Genomic DNA, 22507 nt, shown 5'->3' with positions numbered 1-22507 from the left:
CAAGTCCTCTCACACAGGCACAAGCAAGCTCCTTGGCTTTAACTCGGTTTGGAGTTTCTCCTGAGGCTATAGGGTAAGCTGTGACACTGCAATGGAAAGCATTTTATAGTTTCCACACGTTCCTTCTATCGGAGTTCCTTCTGCCATGTGACGTTTCTTATGGCTCTTCAGGCGAAGTGGGACCACCTGATTCACTGCGCACTGTCAGCCCCTGTTTGATCCCACCAACTGGTGGGAATCTTCTGGAATCTTCTCTACACCTGCCCTCTGCCCCCTTCCCCTGCTACCACAACCTTGCCACGCAAACCCAATAAATACACTGTTCCAGGTGGCAGGGCAGGAGGATTTGGTAGCAAGCGCATTGCTGCGCCCGCAGTGACAGGTATAAACAAAACAACGTCTCTCCTACTCAGGAACCTTTCCGGAATTCACTTGGCATCAAACATGCTTAAAGATATAACCAAGAATGACATTTTAGCAAGAAACAGAATAGAAAACCCTCAAACCAGCTATAACTGGCATCATTCTTTCCTGGGTCTTAAACCTAATAAATGTTGCTGCCTCTCAGGACAGGATCTTAAAATGAGCTGGCAGGGAAGCTGGAAACGCAATTTGTGCTTCTTCCAGCCTCTGTCCCCAGCTGTTTAGAAAGTTAGTGCATCAAATGACATTTGCCCTCCTGGCCTGGTGAGACAGAAATTGCCCCTTCTCCTGTTTTTATTCTTAACTTTTATTGCACTCTGCACAGATGAATGTAGTCAACAGATGTAAACAGGTTAACCCCCGATTTTATACATACAAAGCAGATTGTTTATTTAAGAACAGAGTGGTAATAAAAGCTAACATTCCTCCTGATCTATAATATCAAAATCAACAAGGAGCCTTAAGACTTTTACAACACGTCACAGCTGATCTAAGTATCCTTTATTATATATACATCTTAGTAACAGTGCAATTTTGGCTTTTAGTATTTCAGAGACACCATATACAATCAATTAATGCCAAGCCTGGCTAAGCTGCAATTTTCCTCATCTTTGGGAAGGTCAGGCATTCACTGCAGCACAGCACGGAACATGGATTTCCCTTGTTTGTATCCTTGTGCTGCCTTCACTGCCTGCAAGTCCCAACGACACTTGAACTGAACTCTAAAGCCATTTCTGTGCATTTAAAAATGAAGGGTAGTAAAACAGGAGAAAATGCAACATTTTGCCTGCCAGCAGATTTCTTCGTTAGCTCCCAAAGGTAATGACACATCACCTCTTCACACCGGTTTCCTGCTGGCTTAGGTTCTCAGATCTCATGACAGACAATTATGCCATTTCACTGATCATTCAGCTTTCCTGAAGCAAAATGACATCATTTGGAGCATATGAATTAATTTTGGCTTTTTTTAAAAAAAAGAAAGCAGTGATAAGTAACCTTTCACTCCTAACAATGGAAAAGGTAACTACAAATTAATGAAATAGCTACAGGAAAACAGTAATTATTAATGGCAAGAAGTCCATGTGAAAGCTTCTGAGTGATTATGAAGACAGAAACTATCCAAAAGGAACTGAAAAAAAAAAAAAAGAAAGCTTGTGGGAAGAAGTGAAAAAGAGTGGCTGAAACGGAAAAATGCATGTAAACAGAAAACATAAAGAAAACCTGGGAGACCTGAGAAGGCCCCCAAAATGGCACTACAGAGAGTTAAAAGTGAGAAAGAACCGTGATGTGGTCAAAAACCAGATCAATGAAGTTTGCAGAAAGCCGAGTTTCATAGAGCAGAAAGTTCTTATTTCCCCTCTTGAGGGGCCTGTTTACTACTTCAGAACACAACTGGGATTGCTGTTCTTGGGAATATTTTTGTACTGGATTTGGCTCAACTGATCAGAAAAAATGCCATCTGCTTCATAAAACAGGGATAATTCTTAAGATATGCCTTAAATACCTGAACGGATGCAAGTTTCACAAATGAAGGTACAGGACTGAATGGTGAAAGGATTTCAAGGATTTTCAAGGACATGTATTTGCCTTCAGCACCTTCAAATGTCTCCTATCTGAATTTCTCTTTTTTTTTAAGGTTGAGGCAGCATTAACAGAAGTGCATAAATTACAAAAACTTCACACACTCTGAATACATTAAGTAATGAAAATATTTATATGCTGTTCTGAAAGTTTAAGCTACACAAGAGAACTGAACTTTCAGTTTAATCTTCAAATACTGTACTTTGATACACTACACAGTCTCTTTCAACCAAATACAACATTTACTTAAAATATCTGTAGTTTAAATGCATTTAGTGGCAAAACTTGCATCTTGTTATAAAGGGATAAACAATCTGCACTTCACATGGTGTCTAATATGTATCTCAGTGTATACAGCTTTTTCACATCCGTGCAGAATCTTAGAAAGAATTTAAGAGTCTGCTTCAACTCTGCATTTTTTGACATTGGCTAGTTAAAATTAATGAATCCTTTGAATGAATCCCACAGAAATGGTGTTTCCACCAGGAATTAGAAAAGTCTGGACCTACTTTCACTGTCTGTTAAAACCTATTTCAGTGAGCAGCCAGCAAAGATATGCATAGGCAGCTAAATTAGAAAAGGTACATAAACCCCAGTATTTACATCTGTTAACAAAAATAACTTGTTTTTTAGAATGTACAGATAACTTACTAGAAAATCACTTTTTGAAAAGCACAAGGAAATGAAAACAGGTTTAGAATAACATTTCTCCTATTCTTTGTACTAGAGAGTTTTAGATATATTATTAATTGAATTTACAATATTGCTTTATAATATTGCAATATCAAGTTCGTAAGACCCTGCTATTTGTCTCCTGCCAGCGATGACAAAGCTGGACATTTGGTAAGAGGCAACATTCAGTTCTTCATGTGCATTCTATTTTATTAACTCGGTACCTATTGGGTGATTTTTCAAATTCCCCTAAAGTAGAACATGAAAACCAGCAGTTCAGTGCCTGTAATGTTGCTTTAAAATTGTGTTACTACTTTAAAAGGGAAAAAAAGAGAGAGTTATTTTTTATTTTACATATCATCTGAGCTCATAATTGGATTTTTTCATGCAACAGCTGCAGATTTACAATATTCTTGAGCAATCTTGTGTGACTTATAAATTGTTTCTCCATCTGAAGTTGGGAGATGCCTCATGTACTGTAAGAAAAAAAAGACCAAATTAGCCACTAGCTAACACCTAGATGCTACATAAAAACATCAGCCTATATCAAACTTAACCTGTACACACGTGTGTATGTATGTGCCATTTTTTAATCAAAACTACTGATACACTTTCCTTCAGGCCAGTACTGAATTTTAACAGAAGCTGACAAGCTATTTCACAATGTAATCCTGCAATATAAATAATGATTAATAAAAAAGGTTTAATAATCCTACAGTTTTTTAAAGTTCAGAATACGAAAATTTCTAGAATCTAAGAAATTGGAGGTAGCAGAGCACTTGCTCCGTTTTCTGAGATTTATGAACTTCAGAGAAAAAAGATCTGTGCTGCTAAATTAAAACCAGTTTCTCTTCATCGGCTGTGCTTTAAAAACGTGAAACAATGACCAAGATACTTAGATCCAAACGTGGGAGACATCTTAAACGCACGTGTCGTACCATGCTCCTGTACAGAAGACATTATTTTTTCTGTTTGAAGTGAGAAAAACAGATCTGTAAAGGCAGTATCACTGAGTATATCAAAGTTATGTACCAATGTACACTGCAATCCCTGGAATGAAGGGGTGAATTCATGACTGTAGCAGGCAGCATATGGCCGTAATTTGCATGGAATAGCTCTCTTGTAGCATTGTAATATGCCTGTCACATTCATTACCCACACTGGCAACACACTTCTTTGGAAAAATATTTTTGTGAAAATTAAGCAGACAGTGTTATGATTGCAACTCAAGTCTCCCATACTGAGAAGAAAACTTGAAATCCTGCAACTCGAACTACGTGGAAAGGATATCACATCAAACTCAAAAGAGCAAGTAACATTAGTAGGCAAGCATTGGTATGCCACATGCTCAGAATCAACAGAATCAATTTTCCTTTACAGATGTCCTCAATTTGAACTGAAAAACTGGCAAAGGTCACATGATGGTTAACTGTTTATCACAGATCTGGGTTGTATTAAAAAGTTTAGCAACTGTTTTTACACTGCAGAGATCAGCACAGAAATACCCCAAGTATTCTGATGAGATTTCTTTCCTCCTCCTCTGTGAGGACAAATTGATAATGAAACACCAAACCAAACAACTTTAAAGGGCACTTCTTGTACTTCCTGGAAATGAGGAGCACACAGCTGAATAGAGAACTTCCAACTAGGGGGGAAGAGTCAATTCTGATTAGTAACTAGTTTAGTTATCTAAACTTTCTAATCATTCCAAGCAGTTGCTACTTTGTGAACAGGCATCTAACTGAAGCTCTAGCTCTGCTGCCTTTTCAAAATTCAAAGGTGATTTATAAGGAAAACAGCTATTCCTGGCCAGGAAGCATGAAAAGGGTGTTTTGGGGAAAACTAATAATCAACCAAACAAAAAACCACAACACACAAGGCCTCCCAACTATGGAAAAACCCCCAAACCCTGGCTTAAGAGATGAAAGCCACTAGCTCATGCCAAAAAAAAAAAAAAAAAAACCAAAAAAATAATTAAAAAAGAGCCTGGACATTTCAGGTGCATACACAGAGTCTTTTGTAGGGAAGACTCCAAGTCTACCTTTTTTATCCACTTCTTATCTACCTCCATTTATCCACTAGTTCACCTGAACAGAAAATGCTGCCACTTGAGCTATTTTGGCAGGGAAAGAAAGGGATGAACAGTCAACAGCGTCCGATACCCCAAAGGAATTTTGTGGAGCCAAACTGGAGAAACGTGTATGCTAATAACCACAACTTGTACAGTATCATCCTCAAAAGCTTCTGTGGCACTCTGCACAAAATACGCTTCATGACATCATTTTCTGAACTTCAGTAATGACTGTACTGCTGTGACTCCAGCCTATTTTCTCTGAATACAAAGCAGGTCCTTATTTTTACAAAAATTAAGTCCTAATTATTAAACAATTAGTATCTAGGAGGTGATTTATGATTAAAATAAGCAGGTCTAAGTTGGAAAAATACACGCATTTCATGTTGTTACTCGGGTTGGTAAATGCTGAAATTCTGAACCAGTAGTAAATATTCACATGATTATTTACTTGTAAGTATGCAGTCCTGGGTGCACTTAGGTAACGTACAGAAAGAAGTATTTTCCTTAGCTTCTGGCTGAGTAACATTTCCACATGCACATGCCATTACAGAAATAGAATACTTCACTTTGTTCACTAAGAAGAGTAAAGGCAGTAAACTAAACATAGTTGCTCTATGTAAGTCCTGTACTAATCAGAAATCGTAGAAATTCACACTGTGTGACTTTAACCATCTCTACAACACATTTAACATATCTCTACAACATCTATTTAGGAAATGTAAATGCAATCCCATAAAACACTGTGTACATGGATATTCAAGTATAAATTTCAGAAAATACGTGAAAGTATAAATGCCAGCATTAGGAATGTATTCCATGGGATGCTTTCAATAAAAATTTAAAGGTATCTGCATTGCAGTAATCTCTCTTCTAAACAAGTCACAAATAATTTATAAACTATTTTTGGAAAGGTTGGAAATACTGTATGGCCATAGGCTTTTTGTTTGTAATTCTACTTCAGATTATCTGAAGAACAGCTACTGCAACAAATTGCACTTCCCTCCCCTCCTCACCCCCTGGAAATAATGCACTTATACACAATGAGAAACAGTACATGGAAAAATCAAAATGCAAGTCCTTCCACCCCTCCACCCACAACTTACACACTTTTCCTTCTTTTTCCAACTTCTTCAAGTGGACAAGGAGGTTACTTTCTGCTGCTAGAAGTAAATTGTCAGGGATCTCCTAATGGGTACAAAAATGCATATTTTATATTAGCTCAAATATATCCTAATAGTTTTTTAATATAAAGAACTCATGGTTTATTCCTATAGATTTTCCTCTTCTGAATTGCTCTGTTGAACATTCAGTTAGTTATATAATGACAACAAACTGAAATGAGCAAATCAATTTTACACCAGCTAAGCTAGTAGCCCAGTAACACATTTGGGTTTTCCTCGTTTTTTGCATTATCCATTTGTATTATGCAAACTTTGGCCAACGCTAAGAGAACTCTGCTCTTCTGAGCTCAGTCTGCACTGGGCTACCAGTGTAGGTGAGCACTTTTACACACAGGTTTAAAGATACATTTCTCTACAGATAATTATCACTTCTATTCCGTGACATATTTCCATGGGTTTAATTATCTTTAAACAATCAGTATCGGTAAATGAGTGAACAATTTAAAAATACAACAGCTTCAGGAGGACAAAATGCCTCTTACAGTTTCCCAATGCTCGTTAGGTAAAACCAAGAACTTTTGTCAAAATCCTCAATCTCCAAGTTTATCATCATAACAGTACAGCCTTGGTTTTGAAAATTAACAAGTTCTCCAAATAAAACTAGTCTTACAGGAAAATTCACTAGAAAACTAGATCAATAAATTGTGGATCTTTAAACAGCTTTGAAAGAATACACTTTTTTTTTTTAATATGAAAGGTTTAGTAGTAATGAAAACATTCTTATCATACAGTGACAGGACAAGTGGTTTGTGATTTACAGAAACATGTGAATTGCTGTATACTTGAAGCCTGTAGTTGTTCAAACAGCCGTAGGCAATGGTACATCAGCACTGCAAAATGTTCAGTGTGACATGATCATTCTTTTGGAAACCAGGGATCAGCAGAACCATGAAAAATGAGTTGTGAAGCTGTTACAGACCTGTTCACAAACCACAGCTATTGGTAACATTGACATCTTCCTCTGAAGCAAATGCTGTCATCTCTTTTACCTCTAATTCCTAGGAGTGGTAACCCCCCATATATCACATCTACCAACTGCTGATGTAACATGAAGAATGATGAAGTAGCAAATAAAGCACCCTCAGGTCTGCCTAATGACACATACAAGCTACCCAACTTCTGAGCACAATATTCACCTCTGTGAAAGTGCAGCTCACCTGCACCCTCCTGCAGACTGATAGATCAGGAACTAGAAACTTTCAACAATCTTTCAGGAGACTCCAAACACACTTTGGCAAAGCAAAAAATAATAGTCAGCTCAGTTTTCACTTAGAACTGAGCACAAGTTTTGCTTGGCCCTATGAAACTGTGCTTAGGGCTATCTAGATAGTGAATTAAGTTTGTAAGAATCACCTGGGTCTCACTCCGATGAGGTGCTCAAAGAATACAAGTTCAATGCACAGTCATATATGAATTTTGAACACCATAGTCTTCACTCTGACACTTGTTACATAAAATTTTTTGAACATAAGCTCAATTTTCTTTAGTTGAATCTAGAAAGTTTTAATCAACAATTACCTTGTATACTAACTTTACAAGCTCCGAGGATGTGTATGATTTTCCAGCATTCTTCTGGAAAACACTGAGAATTTGCTGTTCACGTGCAATTCGGTGAGAAATGTAGCTTTGGATCCTAGCATTTGCATCACGTACTACTGGGCCATGACCTAAATCAAAACACATGTACCACAACACTGTTACTTAAATCTGGCATTACGTATGCTACTGAATAACGGAATCCTTCTTACATAAACTCTGGCAGCCTTAAAAGTCATAAGGGAACAGCACCAGTATGTACCACTTTCTCAGAGTATCCTTGATGTTAAATTGTAAGATGCTAAGTATGTTTTTTTGGGTTGTCTGTTTTTCTTTTTTTTCCCCCCATATAAATAGGCCAAAATGAAGTTTGAATGTCTGCATTATAGTCTGCAATTCAGCATTAAGACAGAAAGGAAGTATTAGAATCTGAAAAGTCTGAATTAGAAAAGGAATGAAATAAGCAGGCACAGAAAGTACTTTAGGCTATTCAAAAACCAAAAAGGAGGAAAGGAGTTCACTGCTGAACGGATGTGAAAGATGAGATTCAGATTATTGTACCACCTCTGTCTGCCTATCTCACTCTTCCCAAAGGACAATGATACTCTAACCCAATACTGGCCTTTGAACAGTAGCAACTGAGGAAGTAACTCACATACTACTGTCCTGCTGTGGGGCTATCTAGCAAACACAGAGGTGAGAGAAGTAACAGGTTCCATTGTGACAGACAAATTTTCCAGGAGAGATCTGACTCACACACTGTACTTTATTCCCTTAAGAACACGCTTTGATAGGTATGACCAAAAAATCAAGAGAGAACCAATCGGTGAGCCAATCAGAATGTGCCAGGACAGGAGTGAGCGACGCACAAGGACGGTTCTGTGTGGATTGTTTTATGTCTGGCTGGTTAATGCACAAAGCACACGTTTTTTCCTGGACTTACTGTGACAGATCAGTAATGTTCAACCTACTGAAAGGTCTTGGAATCAAATTAGAAACAGGCTTAACTGGTAAAGCACCAATCTTTGCGGAAAAATCAAACACAGTCTCATGCTATGCTAACATTACAGCTGAAACTACTTTTCAGACATGACAGTTACACACACAGAAATTAAAATTTAATGTTATACCTATAGGGGAATTTACTACCATGAATGTACAAGTGAAAAAGCATCAGATGCTTTTTATAACAAGATTTCCTACTTCTTTGCCTCTATACTTCACCTGAGGTAGCAGCAGCAGCTTCCAGCTCTAAACTCTCAGTAATTTATAAAATAAGTAGAACAAACTGCTGTAAAAAAAATGTTGCTTTCTTTTTGAATTTATTTGGTATCATCCAAATTGGGCAGGTTTTTTTGGTGTTCTCTATTAAAAAAAAAAAAACAAACAAACACCATACTCTTTACTTGTACTTTTGGGTTAACTGATAAATGGGTTTTTAGTTTTAAGGCTTTTAAAATTAAAGCTTTTTTTATTCCCCCGAGGACTGGGAAAAAAAGCTGTCTGCTTATAGAAAAAGAGCAACTGATTTTGCATATCTGTGAAATAAGTGTCAAAGGAGTCTATTCTTCACTAAGTCAAAAAATTTATGCATATCAACTTGTGCACTCACTTCAGCAGTTCTGAAATTCTTCAGTATACACCGAAGCTTACATTGTGTAAGATAGTATTAAAAGCTACATAACATGTGAATATAAAACTATACTGTCATACACACATATATATAATTTTTTTACACATATTTAATCTATAGCTATTGTTCCTTACAAAATGTTACAAATATAGCAGTAAGCATCTCTAGTAAGTATGGTGCCATTTATAAAAACAGATGTTTAAATTCAGAAAAACATGTTAAGATATACAGAGAGATTATAGTGGTAACTGTCCATTCTCTACCGATAGAACTCACATTAAAGTATTCAAAATTAAGGCCTGCACATGGAATTACCAGGCAGCCTTAAAACCAGTCCCTGCTCTTCCAAGTGATTTAATTAACTTAGACTGCAAGGCCGATGTCAGCACCTGGAACAGAACCTACCTTTTGCCAAGTTAAAGGCATTTCATATTAATTTCATAATCTGATCCATAGTCATTGTGTATGCATATTACATACATGTAAATGATGCAAGAAAGCTTGAACTAAATCCAGATGTGGCTCTTTGCCATCCATAATTTTTCAGGGACAGCAAGTCAGCAAGCTTCCCTAATAAGTGAATCAGTATCTGCGCTAATGTAAAAAGTTCCTGGCCATGTGAAACAGATGTCTCAAAATACAACCATCTTCCCAGTATTTCAGATACCAGCGTCATATTCTTTCTGACCAGATGATCAGAAACAGTAAGTTTTTGTTTTCTTAACACCCTGTGAAATAATAGAATATAATTTACAGTAAATTAAAGCACTGAGGACAAAACTGAAGGAAATAATTGGCTTATGAAATCTTGCACAGATTCCAAACTCCAGAACCGTTTTCCCCGGTTTATTATCAGGGGACGGGGAGCCCTCTGCTGGCTACACCGCCGTTTGCTGGTCACACGGATCAGCTTCAACTACCGGCTGTGAATAGACTGTCCCCAGCTCTCCCTAAAGGCATTTCCACGCTAAATGAAAGAAGAAGCATGCAAGGGGAAGGGCTGGCAAAATCCAGGTACTCACACCTAGCCAGCTGTCAGCTTGTTACAAAAAACCATGCTCTCCTACATCTGATTTTGAGACTGCCATGTGACTGTTAAAGCCATCTTGGGAAGAAAAACAGCTGCAGAATTATGAATACCTGAAACTGCAACTGAGTCCAAGTTCTGGACTTACATAGAATGGTAAAGCAAGCTACCTTCTGGTATAGTTACCATTTTACTGTTGTACAATAGTATAAACAATTGTTCTGATTGACTACTAATTACCTTTTACACACTTGCACATACATTTCCTGATGTGTAGATTGAAAAAAAGAGAAAGTTAGCTCCAAACTATCTCAATACTTAGCTACTCATCCCCTAAAATGCCTGTATCCATCTGGCTTTCTAACTGAACGTACTTACTACAGTGCAGCAAACAGTTACAGATAAATGACACGAGTATGCAATCCTGACGAATGTGTAATCTAGATAAAGTAAGGAGACAGTGAAGCACAGCAGATAAACCTGATAATCCCAATAGAATCTGGCACATATGGGGTTTCATGAGGCATGAATTCAATTAGAGGAACAGACCGTGTTTTGTGGGTCTTCAAGAAATAAAGCAGAATGTTTGATTGATAGCAGAGATTCTGGAGGTTAAAAATTTCTTGGTTTTACCAGTAGTTAAATGAGTAGCTATCAGAAAGTTGCTATTTCTGTCTATGTCAGCCTCCACAACCATGGAATATCTGTAATGATATTTTTCTTAAACAGCATTTTTATGCTTAGATCTTAAAGCACTTAAAGAACACCTACTTCAAAAGAAGCATATTTTAAGAATTAACAACAAAAGAGATCTGGTTATATAGGCTAAACAGAGATGGTTAATGGAGGAAGATAGAACTGAAAATGCAGACACAGTCACTGAGAATGACAAGTTGAAGAAGATGAAACAGAAAAAGTCAGAAAAAATCCTGAGACGTAGCTCTGAAAAAGCAAATAGGAACCTAAACCCCAGTTACATAATGAATTCTTAAAATCCAGTCTTGTCTATATGAACAGTAAATGCATTCCCAAAGTGTGGGGGAAATGGAGGAAAAAAACAACAACAAAGCAAAATCAGAGTGAATGAATCAGCAACTTATTTTTAGAACATGATGTTTGGCCTCTTGGCTCTTTTTCAAGTTTAAGCTAAGCCATTAACTAAGACAACCATTTGACAGTTTTGCAGATTTCTGAGATGAATTTGTAATTAATCTGTACTGCATCTCCCTCAAAAATCATCACTGGGTTACTCACACAGGCAGCATATATGAGAATGCAAAGGATGGAAAGAACTACTATTATTTTTTCTTCCAAGGTACCATAAAGGTGCATGAATAGAGTAATGTAAGAAAATCAAATTTGCTGTATGATTTCAACAATGATAGATTCTGGCCTCTGTAGGTTTTGGACAGAGAGACATAAGATTCACCCTCAAATGGAGAATTCTTAGAAAGGAAAGATAACTATTTTGGAAAAATTTTCAAGTCTTGCAAAGCACCATGCCATAAAATCAGCTTGGCTTAGCACCGGTAAGTAATGAACTTGAATTGTTACAGTAGTAATGGTATTCAATTGTTCTCAAAATCTTAGAGGAGATAGTTTAAAATTATACAGTCAAACAAGGCAGTTAAAAATAGAACCACTTACCTGGATATATTAAATCTAGTTTCATTTGTAACAACCTTTTCAAAGTTTTCATGTAATCATACAGGTCTTCAATTACTGTTGTTCCTTCCCCTAAAATACAGTCACCAGAAAAGACAGCATTTTCTTCTTCTAGATGTAAAGCCATATGATCATCAGTGTGTCCAGGCGTATATAAAACTCTGTTTAAAGAACAACAACAAAAATGCCAAAGGTTTCATACAGGATGTATCCTTCATTTTCAGAAGCTAGAAACAAATGATGATAAAAATCACACACTTAAAAAGTAGCCCACAATGAGAATCAGAAAAAAACAGACCCAAGAAAGGGTTGTCAATGTAAGTAATGGATTACTTTGTCTAACCCCACTCTGGTTTTTTTATACTGTGTAGAGAACACAGATCATCTCTAACATGCTTTTACTTACATGTCACATCATAATAAAAGCGCATTAAGGGACTGGCTAGTTACGTAGAATTCATGTTATAGAGGGCTTCAAAAAAAGAAAGAATTGACATGCTATTTCCAGACTGAAACGTGTGAAGTTCTTGACATACACCACGCATTTAGCAAAAGAGGGTAAGGAAGATGTTGCCAACTCTTTTTAGAAATTAACTACAAACTACCAGACCCAACCCAGCTGAAGTTCTTTCTCCTGAAATGTATTTTTCCCTGAAAGCCCCATGGCACAGCGAAGCTGTTCTATGTGTAGGTCATTAAACATCTGAATGGCCAGGATTCGGGACCCGAGCTCGAATGAGTACTGCACAAGAACGCAGCGAAAGGTGAACAGGCAGTAGGTATGTATGTAGTAATCTCAGCTGCTAAGGAGCTGCCCTGCAGAGTCCTTTTAGTACAGTTTCTGAAAGGCAGGCGGCCTCATGCTGAGGCTGCCTCCAACTGGCAGTACACAACTCAGACCAGCATCGCTGCTGAAGTTCATCACAATCTTCTTGTTGACAGCAGATGCACCAAAGCAGCGATCAGGAACGGACAAAGCTGGTGCCAAGCGCGGCGTATGGGACAATACTGAAGAGTACCCAGCCACATTGAGTGCAGGGCAGGGAGGACAGAAGCACAGCATCATGTGATGCAATGACTTCCAGCTCTCTATGCAAACTCAGTTCAGCAGAAAGCAGGTGAGTCATTGCTCTGTGGAAGCAACATAAAAGTCAAGCTGATTGGTTGCATCTTGCCTTTGTAGGAAGGGGTATCCTCCAGTTCCAGATGAAACTTTACCATGGAAAAACAAAGGAAAAAAGAATCCACCACTGCCTGACAGACCTTGAAGGTTGCTAACTAAATTTTAATGTGCACATGCTGCGATCTTGGAACAAGTGGCAGACCTAAGAGTATCATTAGAGTGCTTACTGGATTCACCTGCTTCTAACCAAGCATAAAGTTTGGCTGCAGTACTCCAAACTTCAAATCGTGTGATCCCTGTCTTACTTGGACTTGAAATTTAACAAGTTTTTTTCCATCTCTAAATTGATTTTGTCTAAACATGGGTCACTTGGTGTGGTGACAGGTCTTTAATATTCAATATAATACTCTCCATGTATTTTTTTCCTTTTATATGTACAAAATAAAATGCTTTTAGTCAAACATATCCTTTATTTTTACATTTTTTCTTCCCATCAGCCAGCTGGCATATTCTACAAGTGGGATATAATTCACATATAAACTGAGGAAAACAAAGAAAATTTGTCCTTAGAAGAGTAATGAAAGAACTCCAGAAACATAACAGTCAGATCTTTTCCCTCTGTGTGTGTATATGTGTGAGACAGGGTGACTTTCTGTTTCAGACTCTATTCATGCTAACAAAACAGGCAACATGCCCCCTGGGAAGAAGCCCTCCCAGACTGGTACCCTACAAAAACCTGACAGGTTAAAAGTTTAAAATTTAACAATTTAGGTATTCAAAGTTTTAGTGTCTCCCTGGGAAGTACTTTTTAAGTAAATAGAAAGTCATGCTAAATAATCTACCCAGACTACCATAAACTTCATCAAAAGTATCAATTTAGTAATAAACTACTTATCTAAGAGTGATGAGAAAGTATGTAAAATCATATTTGATTTTCCTGAATGAAATCTTTTCAAGGGAAATGTTGTTATTTTCTCTGTTGAGGCCAAATACCAAAGGTTAATTCCTGATAATCCTTATTCTTAAAACCAATTTTTTTTTGTATAAACACAACATGATGGACCATGACAGGAAGCCTATATCTGTAAGTGTTGAAAGGATTAGATATGAGAAATACCAATCATTAGAAGCTAGGATACATGTAGGTGTCAGAATTCTGAAGAAGAAAAAGTGATCCAGGAAGCCTGCAGAAATTGGGTGTTTACCTGAGTGTAGCTCCTTCTGTCTGTATCACATCTCCGTCTTTAACATAAAAATATTTATGTCCTCCTTCTATCATTTCTTCACGGTGAGGGACACGAGGAAGCTTACAGATGCGATATTCAGAGTCTACTAAAAGAAAACAAACAAAATGAGGTTTTGGAATTTGTCACAAGGAAAGCCAGTTTCACAGAAAGGCTGCTCTTTGAACAAGCACTATGAATTATTACATGGTATGAATATAAAACTAGAAACAAAAAATTCTGTACAGTAACTTTATGGGAATAAAGCCACTTTATTCCTGAGCCACAAACACTGAATAGTGAAAGCCACTGAATCCGAGTACTGTATTCTGTCCCAGCAGCAATTTTGAAAACAAAAAAAGCACAAGTGAAATTAATAAAGAAATATTAGCAATTATTTTATTTTACAAGTGTTCTTGAATTATCATCAGGAGCTAACTCCCCCCAAGTTTTCTCAAAATCACTAGGACTTCTGCACCCACATCATGCATTATGATTCACACCATTCAACATCTGTCTGATGGAAACTTTTGAGCTGCAACTTCGTCAGCATCTATCGTTTTCAACTGTGCATGAACTGTCAGTGCCTTAACTGTAACAGATACAGACAGCAACCCAGAAAGGTATTTCTAAATCCTTGCTAGTCTTTATAACCATGCTCATGGGTTGACAGGACCAAAATCCTCACAAAGACACCACTGTTATTTTCAGTAGTGCCCAGGCTTCTTTGCAGATCAGCGCCTGGCTACTTCACAAAATATTGCACATATGCCCATGACAAAGCTTGTGACAAAGTCCAATGATGCCAAGAAGGACCACATGACCCACACTGCTTATTCTCTTCCCAGATACTAAACCAGATATGTCTCTTACGGTTTGTCAACATGAAATGCACATTTTTAGATCAGAATTTACCTGCAGACTGCCCTATCCTCTCCACTGTCATGATCTAAGGCCTACGCATTTGTCAGCAGTTACTAATGGCCTGCTGTAAGGCATCTCAAAGTTACGCAAGTTTCTTTTTCAGATTATGTACTGATTTCACACAAGCAAAATAATGATCAATTTGTCATTCCTATCAATGTAGAAAGGAATGAGCTTCAAGTTTTTCCTACATCTCTTAATATCAGGTAAACTGCTGATGGTAATCTAGATTTTCATTATACAAACGTAAGAAAACTCACTTTGAAGTTATGCGCACGTATTGAAGAAAAACTGAAGTACTACAATTACAATATTCAGATTATTCATCGCTCTCCTACACACTGGAACAGTATCATGAAATTACATGTAGTTTATATGGAGATTCCTGAAGAATAATCGAGCTGATTGGCACAGAAGCATGCAGTAAAAGCTTTTCCTTGCCATGTATCTAGTATTTTCAACAACATACAAAAGTATCTGGCCTACCATTAGGGAAGTTTTTGCAGATATCCGGTATTCCACCAGTATGATCATGATGCCAGTGTGTCACTAAAATTTCTTGAATTGAGATGTTGAACTCAGACAATGCTTGCTTTAAACAGCCAATATATTCAGGAGCAGCTGGCTCCCCTGTGTCAATAAGGACTCTTCTAGACGTGGGCAAAAAGAATAACAAGATGAGAAAGAACCCCACCCAACAAAACAAGCAGTGAGGGAATTCAGAGTGCTCATGTGACAGTTAAATAATATTTAAAAAGATTACCACATTGCATGGAAATACAGTAATCGGACACCTCCATATTACCAACACCCACTGTCCCTTCTGTGATAATTTACGCCCGTGGCATAACAATTTAGAAGGATGTCAAATAACAAATTTAGCCCTCACACTTGCAGCTCCCAGACAAGTCGCCGACCCCCACCGTTTAGCACCGTCGGCGAGCGGGGAGGCCTGAGGAGAGCACCCACCCGCTTCCCGGGCGGAATTCCCCGCCTCAGCCCAACGGGCGCCCGGCCGAGGACCCACACCCCACCTGCCCAAGCCGCCTCTGGACACCCGTCCCGAAAACTTAATGTTGTATTTTGTATTCCCCTCTTTTTTAACCCTAACTAACTGATTTCGTAACAACCCGGCAGCCGCCTCGCGAGCCGGGGGCAGTGCAGAGGCCCCAAGCGGGGCGGAAGAACAGGACGAGAAGGGGGCGGTCGCCGTTCCCCCGTCACCCTCCACCCCCGTCCACTTCCCCTTCCCCGCCCCCGAGCAGGGTCGTTACCTGGCCCCGGTGCCCACCAAGTAGGTGTTGGTACCCTGGAGGGTCATGGGCCCTGGGTTGCAGCCCAGCACTCGCACCACCCGCGACGAAAGCCGCTCGATACGCGGCAGCAGCGACACCATCTTGACAGCAACACAACACAAATTCCAGTCCACCGTTGCCGACTCTTCCCCCCGCCTCACACCACCGATGAGGGCGGGAAGACGGAAACCACTACTCCCCCTGCTCCGCCTCCTGGCGCCGAGCGCGGAGCCTTCCACTTGCTTGTGAGCAGAAGCGGCCGTGAGGTTGTTCGGCTCCTCTCGGCCCGCGGCGGGTTTTGCCTGAAAATTCGGCCTCTGGCAGCAGACACTGGTAATTCGGCGGAATAGAGGCGATGCTCATCTTCTAGATGTATATAGGAGCTATATGTGCTCCTTTATGGCACATAGGAGCTATTCAGGATTCAGCATTTTAAATAATATTGGAGAACTACTGGAATGTGTTCAGCAAAGGGCAACTAAGGTGATGAAAGGCTGTGTCTCCTGTGAGGAGAGGCTAAGACAGCTGGGTCTATTCAGCCTGGAGAAGAGAAGGCGCTGAGGGAATCTCATCAAAGTATCTAAATACCTGAAGGGAAGGTGCATAGGGCCATTGTCTCTGTCATGGGAGCCCAGTGACAAACTTGTCACAAATCAAAACACAGTAGGTTCCCTCTGAACATCAGGAAACAGGTTTTTCACTGTGAAGGTGACTGAGCACTGGCACAGGTTGTCCAGAGAGGTGGAGGACTCTTTGTCATTGGAGATCTTCAAAAGCTGCCTGGACGTGGTCCTGGGGAGCTGGCTCTAGGTGGCCCTGCTTGAAGAGAAAGTTTGGACCAGATCATCTCCAGAGGTGCCTTCCCACCTTCGCTGTTCTGTGATTCTGTGAAATTTTGTCACTGTGATCCAAGTAGTAATACTGTGTTTGCAAACAGCATTCAATCTAGAGCTTGCATAGTGCTGAAATTCACCTGTTTGGCTTTGCAATGTCCCTGATTCTTTCAACTGGTAGTGTGAGAGAAATTAGAACAGACTTCTGTGCCTATGAAATGAAGAATGAAGATAATTTAACCTGCAGTTAAAGCAGGCGATATTACTATGATCAACTTTACCAATTTAATGATGTGATTGTTTTATACCTCTATAAGATCCTATATATTACCTATAACAGATTATGGTGGTTTGACCCTGGCTGGAGGCTAGATGCCCACCAAAGCCACTCTGTTACTCCGCTTTTCAGCTGCACAGGGGAGAAAATCTATATTGAGAGGCTTAGGAGTCAAGATAAGGACAGGGAGAGATCATTCCACAATTAGTGTCACAGGCAAAACAGACTCAACACAGAATAAAAAAACCCTATCTAATCTATTATACTACACACAGTGAAACCAGAGTAGGATAATGTGAAGTAAAACCAGATCTTAAAACACTTCCCCCCACCCCTCCCTTAGCAGACTTAATGTTATTCTCTTCCCTTCCCCACCTCCCCCAGGTGTCACAGGGAGACAGGAAATGGGGGATTCAGTCAGTTCTTCAGGAATTCTTTTCCTTCTTAGCTGTGGAGTAGCATTCCTCACACTCTTCCCTTGCTCCAGCGTGGGGTCCCACCCACAGGACACAGTTCTCTAAGAACATCTCCAATGTGAGTCCTTTTCCAGAGGCTCCAACCTGGTCCTCCACAGAGTCACAAGTCCGCCCCCAGCAAACCTTCTCCGTAGTGGGTCTCTCTCTTTCTCTTTCTCAGATAAAAGTAAATTTATAGGGTAATTATAGCAAGACAGACCCCAAAAAAGTTTTTGGTGGCAGCATACTTCTTACTTAAATAGTTTTTCATTTTATGAAAACGGAATTGCAATCTTTATGTGATGAGGGACTATTTCTGTTATTTGCATGGGCAAATGCAACAGATTTCCACTGTCTTCTGAAGGGGCAGATACCCCCCAAATGTGATCTTGAGGACCAAACTTCTGAAATACTTGTTAGATGCTGCAAACAACCTGGAGTACAGCGTAGAACTGAAAAACAAAACTTTGTGGCTTCAACAGAACTTTGTAACTTCATAAAACTTTAATATTTAAATTTTTTGATTCGCTTAAATACTGATGTGGGCAAGTAATACATGCAATACGTGCCAGGAGGTGAGCTGTTAAAGACTTAAACACCCTAACAACAGCCTGCATCTTGCTGTGCATGACAAACTGGTGTTGCCCCCTCTCACACTATGTCTCTTCCCCCTTTCCCCCAGTGCTGGTTCTCAGTCTGCACAGACCCACCTGATGTATTTGGCTTTCTGTGCAGTGCAAGACAGAGGGTGGCAGGAGGCAGCTCTGCCATAGGCCCTGCTACCTCCCTAACCACACTGCACTTGCTAGGGTTGACTACAGATTTTCAGCTGGCCTCCAAGGTTCAGAGAACAAATGATGCCTGGTCAGACAGCAGCACGGCATCTCACTGTTCAGGGACAAAAAATGCTTGCTCCCAGGCTGTTCCATCACTGCTGATTCAGCTACAGTTAGCACACTTAAAATGTGTGCAGTCACACATTCAGCCAAAAGGTTTGCTTTGTGGTGCACAGGAGGCTTGCTGCCAGTACATCTTGCAGGTCTATATTATGCAGCAATTAAAAATGTCTACTCTGGGGCACAGACTTCGATTGCAGCTGTTAATTGTGAGGCATCATGAGAGCCAGAAACTGTGCCACAGTACAGATACTGGCCATTCCTATAGTTAGGCCCTCAATCCAGTTTCTTTGATTTATCTGATAAATCAAAATTTTACTGATGTGATATATATAAATGTTACATTTATTTTTTATTTTCAAGCTCATCAAAGCATGAACTACAGACAACAGGAAGAGATGTTTAGGTCAAAGGGAAGAAGCCTTTGTGTGCAGGTAAGCTGCTGAAGTAAGCAAGACACTCATATACACAATATTACTATCTCTTCCCATACAATTTTCCTGTCTATTGCTATAATAAACTGTGACTAGACCTGAACTTACTCCATCAAGAAGCACCTTATTGGGCTGACTTTGTAGCATGTGTGTATACCTGTTTGGTGGTATGTTCAACTTATTTTCATCCCCTAAGTTTAGTTGCTGTGCCACTAAAAGAAGGTATTACCTAAGCAAAGACATGTTGTGTATTTCAGTGGCTTCCTATTCCTAAGAAAATCCTGTAATGATTTCCTGAAGTTTTACATGTCATTGATAACTCAGAAAATAACAAGGTGCCAGCTATTTTTGACATGACAGGGCTTTTAAAATTTTCTAAATTAAGAATTGTTTGGGCAGCTGTAGACTTGTTCCTTGGAGAGCACTTTTACTGCTATTACTATGTGTAGTATAATGTACTTTCTAATATTAGGCAGGAGCTGTGAATCTATTTCTTCTGTAGGAGGCGGCAGTGGGTGCCTTCGGAGAACGACAGATTCCTTCTATCATCATTTGCACAATCACATCGATTTGAAAAGTCTGGTTGCTTCTTATAACATACAGGGGATAATATACACACAGTGAAAGTCTTGCTGTTGTACTTTCTAATGTGGAACAAGCAAATATGAGTGTATAAACTCAAGTTCTTTTGGTTCACTGTCTGTTTTACATGGCTAGGACAAAATTTTGAGGGGAAAATATTCGAAAGCAGGGAACATTAAGAGTATCTGTAAAAAAACCCACCAAAATGAGATTTTTGGTGATACACAATGCGATACTTCATGGAAGATTAATTTTCTACAACTATGAGATACACAAAATGCAATTTGGTGTTTTTGAAAATCCCACAAGGTCACTGAATTTTTAGCACTCGGGAAACCTTTGAGTACTGGTATTTGGCTTTCTTCCCCATTTTAAGCATATTTTTTATGATTAATACCTCCTCACTTTGCTTAATAGATCTAAGCACAAGCATGTAATTCTGTGATAATTAGACAGAGCAATTGAATAGTTCATAGAAAATTTCTTGAAATTCTTGTATGATCTTCACAGACACTGGTATGTGAAAGTCTCATTGAGATCATAGAATCATAGAATGGTTAAGGCTGGAAGGGACTTTAAAGATCATCAAGTTCCAGCCCCCCTTCCATGGGCAGGGGCACCTCTCAGATGATTTTTGTTTGGTATGTTTCTATGTTATTTTAATACAATTAATTCAGCTGTTTACAAAATACATTTTAAATAAGTTATGCAAGTATTTCTTGGTACTTGCAGAATTTTTCTTTCAATCTCATTATGCTTTTTATGCTTGTTACCTGGTACAGAGGTTAAGTAAACCTTAACCCAAAAAGAAGTGAAGCAGATTTTGCAGAGGGAATGTAGGCTGCATGATAAGATTACTACATTACTAGACATCATGGTGAAGGAAGTGTCAAAAGCATTGTGTAAAAAGAGTAGAAAGCCAGATCACCTAGCTTGTCAGAGATTGCTGTGGTGGTTTGTTAAGGGACTGAAGTATCTCTTCTGTAAGGAAAGGCTGAGAGAGCTGGGATGGTTCAGCCTGGAGAAGAGGGAAACTCATCAATGTATATACAAAGGTAACAAGAAGTTAAGTGTGTGGCTTAGCTGATTTTAGATGCCTGTCTTTGGAGCTGTAGGAGCTTAGTCACTATTTGGACAAAATGCTTGCAAAGCTTATTACAAATTTAAGAAAGCTGAGGTGAACCTCTTAAGAATTTAAAACTACATACTAAACTTAGTATATTACATATTTGTTTCTCTGCTGCTGTACTATGTATGTTTTTGTAATTCAGGAAGAACATATCTTAGATTAACAGAATTTTCATACATAAAGGAATGATGTTAATCATTGGCTAAGATCAATAGAGAGCTTTTAGGATTTAAAAGAAATGCACATTGTACTGGAGGGCAGTTGCTTTTCAAATCTGTCCCAGATCCATGGAAAGTCTCAGTAAAAGCTGCTAAATGTAGACATTCTAGTCTGCAGTCAGTTTGCCACAGTCTTGTCTTGTCTGCAGCTACTCTTCCAGTCTCACCCATCAAAGTTCCTGTGAAGAAGGTTATGAAGAACCAGTGGTTCTGTCCATTCCAGTGGATTTTGTGCAAGTGGAACAATCAAGTCAGGGGAATACAAGGCAGGATGGGCATGATGCAAATTGCTTTTGTTTTTCTTGGCAAAGATTGCATAGGTTTATGCTGGTGTTGGATATTCAGTTTACTGCAAAAGCACGCAGTAGCTTAGTCCAACATTTAAAGAAATATTGTCCACAAAAGCTCTATTCTAGCAGAGTGCTTGTAGTCATTTAATCCTGTATAGGGCAGAACAGGTGTCATCGCAATTGCTGAGCTGCTGCTGCTCTGAAGGCACAGGGAGTTTATTGTGAAGCAATAAACCATTGCATTTTTAATTAGAGCATTCATGGTGCTTAAAGCAATTGTAAAGAGCTTGTTGGTCATGCACGGAGTAGGCTTGTTATATTTGAGTCATCACCAAGATGATTCTGCACAGGCAGAAAGGCCTCTGCTGCATCTCCTCAGAAGGCCATTACGGATAATGCATTGCCTCACTGATGCCCTAAGGTGTTTCCCAGTGTGCTGTCTTGCAGAATTAAATCATATGCAGTTGAACTAGGAACTCTGCAGTCCTGCTTTGGAGTCAGAAACTGGGGTTTATGCTCTGGAAAATTAACTGGATCCCTTGATTCTGTTCTTCCAAGTGATGACATGAAAATAATGGTATTTCAAGCACTGCAAGAACTGCTTAGTATTAGAATGTTTCTAACCTACAAGGAGGAAGCAGGATGGAGCACAAGAAAAGGCAAGCACTGGTATTATGTTTGCTGTGAAGACATTTGTAGGATTTATCTCCTATCCTAAGAGCTAGAACAACTACAGACTGTTCTGGCTGAGGGCATGAATCATCCTATGCACCACAGTCACGGGGGCTGAATCACAACACCTGCTTCTTGTACCCTGGAGCTCTTTTAAATGTGCATAAAAATTGTGTGTTGAGTGCTGATAGGTCTCCTGGAGCAGGCTCTTCAAACACCTCTAGTTTTACCAGAGGAAAACAGTTTTAATCACTTATCACTGGACATGTTCTATCTCTTCATGTATGATTTCACAGTAAAGCTTCTGGTATGGATTTTAAAGTGCACTCTGCTATGATTTCCAACTATGGCCAAAAATATTGTT

The 22507-nt window shown here is 39.1% G+C and overlaps 1 protein-coding gene across 4 annotated transcripts; it reads right to left on the bottom strand.

The window, feature by feature from the left end:
• Window positions 1–536: 536 nt before the first annotated feature.
• LACTB2 (lactamase beta 2) lies at window positions 537–16458 on the bottom strand (the record flags this gene model as incomplete). Of its 4 annotated transcripts, XR_014617133.1 has the most annotated exons (8): window positions 1527–1552; window positions 3031–3152; window positions 5854–5935; window positions 7450–7598; window positions 11775–11953; window positions 14121–14244; window positions 15549–15712; window positions 16337–16458. XR_014617133.1 is itself a non-coding variant. In XM_084260286.1 (7 exons), the coding sequence occupies 7 exons, from the start codon at window positions 16456–16458 to the stop codon at window positions 1539–1541; spliced, it is 834 nt and encodes a 277-aa protein (XP_084116412.1). In that variant the 3' UTR covers window positions 537–1538. The 4 variants fall into 4 exon arrangements, 3 of the variants coding, with proteins under 3 accessions (XP_084116412.1, XP_084116413.1, XP_084116411.1); XM_084260286.1 differs by lacking the exon at window positions 3031–3152 and having other exon boundaries at window positions 537–1552; XM_084260287.1 differs by lacking the exons at window positions 1527–1552; window positions 3031–3152 and adding an exon at window positions 537–1340.
• Window positions 16459–22507: the final 6049 nt, after the last annotated feature.

The sequence above is a fragment of the Gallinula chloropus genome (assembly GCF_964237585.1).
Source record: "Gallinula chloropus genome assembly, chromosome: 2".
Lineage (NCBI taxonomy): Eukaryota > Metazoa > Chordata > Aves > Gruiformes > Rallidae > Gallinula > Gallinula chloropus.
Note: the sequence above shows the minus strand (reverse complement) of the source record. Positions and strands in the feature narration are given on the sequence as shown.